Source organism: Lycium ferocissimum, chromosome 2 (genome assembly GCF_029784015.1).
Source record: "Lycium ferocissimum isolate CSIRO_LF1 chromosome 2, AGI_CSIRO_Lferr_CH_V1, whole genome shotgun sequence".
In the NCBI taxonomy this organism is placed as follows: domain Eukaryota; kingdom Viridiplantae; phylum Streptophyta; class Magnoliopsida; order Solanales; family Solanaceae; genus Lycium; species Lycium ferocissimum.
This window is the reverse complement of record NC_081343.1, coordinates 38,781,105-38,786,969: the sequence shown is the minus strand read 5'-3', so window position 1 is coordinate 38,786,969 and position 5,865 is coordinate 38,781,105. Positions and strand designations below refer to the sequence as shown.

Below are 5,865 nucleotides of genomic sequence, written 5' to 3'. Positions count from 1 at the left end.
TTTGAGACCTATCTTCACGTGATGTCCCCATTGATACCCTTCTTGGTTAGTGTGCTTTCTACATATTGCAAGCCTTGGTCACTATTTCTTCTTCTCTTTCTCCCCTCTTATGATTTTGTCAAGCGAAATGGAAAATTCTAAACTAAGAAAAACCTCGATTTAACACTTTCCTGCTAGACGTTTTACTACAAAATCTAAGTTTATTGAAAGGTTTGTCTGAAGTTTTGTGTCTCTTGTTAGTTGTAACCTCGTCGTTATTGACATTAGCAATGTTAATGTCTCGAATTGGGTGATTGAAAAGCCCTCAAAACCCCCAACCAAAGTGGAAGTGGATTAGTGGAGGCTTGTGGCCATTGGCCATCCATGGCATGCAAGAAACTTGTTTGATTCAGCCAACCTCATGAATCATGATATTGCGTTTCCTTGGGTCAATTAATTTTATAGTCCTTTGAAATCCATATTTAATTTTATATTTTATTTTATTTTATAATAGATCCTCATTTTTACACATATATATCAGATCTCAGAATAACACAAGAATTCTGGAAAAAATATATTCTTTTCTATTTAAATTGTAAGTGGTCATAGACCATTTCCTCATTGAGTCAAATTGTGATAGTCTCTTATCTTATGTTAAGAAATGTCATCCGACACCATATGAAATTAATAACAAAGTATACCCAAGTTGAAATAGAAAGTAAAACCTTATAAAACTACTACTATCTCATGCCAAATCTCACACATAAGATGAATTTGTGACTATAAAACTGAAACCATTTATGTAGAATTTTGTGTATGTTACTACAGTAAATTTTTCTTGGCATGCTGGTGTTCTCAAATATACAATTGCTATGTGCATTATGCAAGAACTCTATAGACATTAAAGTGGAGTATATTGTTAAACTACGTAGAATTTTGATTTCTTTTTTAACCATATAAGGACTGATGTAGCTGTTGAGCTACGGGTTTACCGAATCCCGTATGTTTGTCAAAGGAACGTAGATATATATGTGAAAAACATAAAATTTTAATAAATACACAAATTTTAAACCGAATATTTCAAAATATTGCGAATTCACTGATAAAAACTTTAAAAATTAGAACTCAATAATTTCAAATTTTAAGTTCGCCCCTAAAACCAAATGTCCAGTGGAAAAAACGGAGCAGGTAAATAATGTATTGGGTTAAGCTACTTGGACTTTGGAGTTAGTGATTTACAGCAAACACCTATGAACTTGCAAACAGGGGTCTTTGTTGCTTTTACCTTTGCTAATTTGTCGGTCCATATGGAAAGTTGTCCATATGATTTACCTGTTCATTTACCATATGGTTATAAAAATCTCCACATGAAGTATAGGAACATGACCTGGAGGAGGATTAGGGTATGGGGAAATGAATGTGGAAAACTAAGTAAAAATAAAATGAATAGAGAAAACATTAGTCTGATTAAACTAGTCAAATGAATACAAAAATAGGTAACAGAATATGCATAGAACCCGTCACTGTTATAGAGGTCCAATGTCCATCCTTTTTCGTTCAGACATATGGGGTCAAACCTCTCAGAATACAAGGATTTAAATATATTCATTCTGTCTAATTGAAGATTTCGGTGAAAATGACATTAAAAATTAAGTGGTCTAAGTTGTATATACATCAATGTTGCTTTAATTCATTATGTCAGGTTCTCCGTTTCACTAATCATGTGCCATTACATATTCCAATCTTTTACAACAGAAGCTAAATTCGATACTATTAAAATACCCACTTGACAGGAAATATCTTAAGCGGAAAACAGAGTATCAGAGGAAAAAATAAATAGGCACGTCTACTTTCTAATCTTATGCTCCAGGTGATATTATTAACTCAATAAAGTATCCTAAAACAAGACTAACTCATTCCGTATTACAAAAAAGGCACTATTAAATATGGTTTATATATATATATATATATTCCTTCCTTCATCTAGATGCAACATTATATTAGTTGTAAACCAGTCCACTTTCTTACTACTAGCACTTTTTGATGTTTTAGAGAGAAAAAAATGGAGCTTACTCAACAGGATCTTTTGGAGGAATTACTAGCTCCAAGGAGAGAAAGTTGGAGCACTTTTCCAAGTGGAGTAAATGATTTTTTCCCAAATGGATGGACTTTTGAATCATCACCTTTTTACCAAAATCCTGAATTTGTAGCCTTAAATTCATCACTTTTAGGCCTCATTTCACCCCCTACTACTACAGAATCAGATAATTTTCATCAGTGTCCTGATTTCACTTCACCAGAATCCTATCCATTTCTTGATTCTTCTTTCACCAAAATTAATGATACAGTGTTGCCAGTACTTGAAATTCAAGATGAGTACAATCAAGAAGAATTTGATGGGATTATTGCTAGTGATTTTAACGGTTTGCAAGAAGACTTGAATAGTTTTGGTACTAATAGTGATGTTAAAGCTGAAGAAGCAAATTCAAGATTAATGGATGTTTGTTCTAATGTGGGAGAAAAGAAGAATAAAGTTAGGAAGGTTGAAGGGCAGCCTTCAAAGAATTTAATGGCAGAGAGGAGGAGAAGAAAGCGACTCAATGATCGACTCTCTATGCTTAGATCCATTGTTCCTAAGATTAGTAAGGTAAATTCCCTTATTTGTTCTTTCAAACATTCAAATTAATTTGATGCATTATACCTTTATACATTTTTTACATAATCAATTCACATAAAAAAGAACTACATGTAACCATAATAAGTGAAATAAGTGACTTGAAAAATAAGACAGTTATAATAGAACTCAGACTGTGTGAGCTTGCATACGTTGATGGTCTCATGCCCAGATAAAGGATGAGGCTTGCTATAGACTGATAGCAAGCTAAAAACTATTCAATTTCATGAAGAATTTTTATATTACTTTTTGGGGCTGAAGTGTGGTTATTGTTGCTGTAATTTGCTACAACCGTTCAAAATATAATGATTTTTTTTTTGTTGTATCGTGTTAGTGTATATAAGTTCAATCTAATTAAAATTGACTATCTAATTTTCTGTTTAATCAAGATTGTGGTTCGGCTTCTTCTAATCGATACATTGAATAATTGAGCAGATGGACAGAACATCTATACTTGGGGACGCAATTGATTACATGAAGGAGCTGTTAGAAAAAATCCACACATTGCGTGAAGATGATAATGTAAAAGACGAACTTAAGGATATCAAATTCATGGGCAACTTCAAGGAGCTAAAGCCAAATGAAGCACTTGTTAAAAACCCTCCTAAGGTACAATATTTTACATTAGCCACCCCAGCCCCGTAGTTAACTTTTTGTTAATAATTGTAACAGACTTAATTGTGATTATGTGTAATTAATGAGCTTTGTTGACATATAATATTTCAGTTTGAGGTAGAAAGGAGAAATATGGACACGAGAATCGAGATCTGTTGTGCTGCAAAACCAGGATTGTTGTTATCGACAGTGAGCACGTTAGAAGCAGTTGGGCTTGATGTACAACAATGTGTTATCAGCTGTTTTAGTGACTTCTCATTGCAAGCTTCTTGTTCTGAGGTACTACTATCTTTGACCTCTGGTCGGTCTATTTCTAAGTAGCAACCAATTTTATTATGCCGTACGTTTCTTATGACAGGGAGCCTTGGTGCAACGGTAAAAATTTGACATACTGTGTTTAGAAGTAAAAATTTGACATACTGTGTTTAGAAGTCATGTGTTAGTCTGTTGCGAAAATGCAAGATAAGACTCTGTATATTAGGTCCAGTGTAGTCTGATGCCCCTTCCTCAGCTTAGCACGCCGAATTGGCCTTTAACTCTTATAACTGTTATACAGTAGTAGTTTAGCAAAGTATTGCCAACTTCAGATCTGGATAAAGAAGGAAAGTTGTGATAGGTTAACAATGATGCTCAACAAATAAATGAAGCAGAACGGATACAGTAGATTCATATAACCGACCTTAAATAATTGACATTGTGACATAGTTGATAACTTGATTGAGGGCTGACTCTAACAATTGTTTTAACATGAGCCATGATATTTGAGCATGTTAATTAATGGTTTTCTTTTTATTCCGGATTTTATTAGGCAAGGGAGCATCGAACAATTTTGAGCTGTGAAGACGTAAAGCAAACCTTGTTCAAAACAGCAGGTTATGGAGGAAGATGTCTTTAGAAGATGATAATAGAGATATGGACAATAAGCCCCACCCAAGGTCCAAGACATTCTGTCTGTTGTTCAAAAGAATATTGCAACTTTTAATAATGTCAGTGATCTTTCTCCAATGTAGTTTTCTTGATTCATTGATTAGTTCTGCTCTGCTATAGTAATTATTCGATGGGGTTAATATAATCCGGCTTTCAATTGTCTCCATCATCTAAACAATGGATTGGAGTACCATTGATATTTGCAACATTCGAATTACGAGTCAATAGTGGGAATGTTTATTGTCAATGTCGATGTCGATGTCGATGTCGATGTCGTAAAAGATAGGATTAATAATTAGGCAAATACATCAAATCACCCTTAAACTATACCCAAAATATCGATATCACACCTAAACTATACGGGCGACCTATTACACACCTGAACATCTAAAAACTGAAATTATTCGCACCCTGCAAGGCATTATACCACTTTTGCAGTGTGTGGTGTTCCACACGCGCATCCACTTCAGCCCCACGTGGAAATAAAATAAATTTTATTACTTCCAGTACTTTTTCTTTTTTCTTTTTTCTATTTTTTTTTAATTTACACTATTTTCTTTTTCCTTAATTTCTATACTCATCACAAAAACTCCATTGTCACTGTTGACATATCACCATCTCCAAACCCAATCATCAATTCCATCATCACCATCAAATTTACTAGTTATAAACAAAGATGCCATCACCACCAATTTAGGGCCCACCATTAAAAAAAAAAAAAACCAGAAACTGATTTGCCACAAAAATCCGGCCAAGATGCCGGACAATTCTCTCTAAGTTTTGCAAAAAATTCAATCTTTCCTATTTATCTTTCCTATTTCTTGGACCGCTCCTCTCTCTCTCTCTCTCTCTCTCTCTCTCTCTGTAAATTCTCTCTTGATTTTGCACCAAATTATTCTTTGGCGGTGGTTTTGGTGGAAGGTGATGAAATTGATGATGGTGGTCGACAATTTCGTTGGTGGCGGTGGTGCTGCTATGGTATTTGGTGATGGGTGTTGAAATAGGCAATGGTGGTATTGTGACTTTTGGTAATGGAAGGTTTGGTAGTGGTGAAATTGGTATGATTTTGGAAGGGTGGGTTCATAGGGGTAGTGAAATCCATGGTGGGTGTGTACGGATTTGATTGTGGATAGTGAAAAAGATTAAGTTGGTGAAGTTGTTGTAACATGGTGAATTTCTTCTCTATGGATTGATGAAGAATTGTGAAGATCATTATGAATTGATGAAGTTGTTGTAGAGAATTGTGATTAAACAAAAAATGAAGTAGAAAGAATAGAGGGTGGGGCGTGAAGAGAAAGAGGGGGATATGGTGGTGGTGGTGATGAAACGGAGGAGAGGCGGGTTTGGGTTGTGGGGGTGGTAGTGGTGAAAATGGAGAAGAAGAGTTGAAAAAAAAATCAGTTTTTATTAAATTAAAAATTATTTTTACTACTTCACTCGTCTATTTATTAATTATCATTTTTTTTTTGCCACGTCAGCTTATAAGGTGCAAATAAATTCAGTTTTTAGATGTTCAGGTGTGTAATAGACCGCCCGTATAGTTTAGGTGTGATATCAACATTTTGGGTATAGTTTAAGGGTGATTTGATGTATTTTGCCATTAATAATTCTGCGACAACAATTTTCCAGCATATATATCCATATTGAGATTGTGTTCACAAGATAACAGG

At 34.4% G+C, this 5,865-nt stretch overlaps 1 protein-coding gene across 2 annotated transcripts; it reads left to right on the top strand.

Annotated features, from left to right (window-relative positions):
• The first annotated feature begins 1,760 nt into the window (after positions 1 to 1,760).
• On the top strand, positions 1,761 to 4,357 carry LOC132036594 (transcription factor bHLH93-like). 2 transcript variants are annotated; one of them, XM_059426973.1, is made up of 4 exons: positions 1,761 to 2,626; positions 3,089 to 3,262; positions 3,380 to 3,569; positions 4,077 to 4,357. In XM_059426973.1, the coding sequence occupies exons 1-4, from the start codon at positions 2,042 to 2,044 to the stop codon at positions 4,106 to 4,108; spliced, it is 981 nt and encodes a 326-aa protein (XP_059282956.1). In that variant the 5' UTR covers positions 1,761 to 2,041; the 3' UTR covers positions 4,109 to 4,357. The 2 variants fall into 2 exon arrangements, with proteins under 2 accessions (XP_059282956.1, XP_059282948.1); XM_059426965.1 differs by having other exon boundaries at positions 1,767 to 2,626; positions 3,380 to 3,547.
• Positions 4,358 to 5,865: the final 1,508 nt, after the last annotated feature.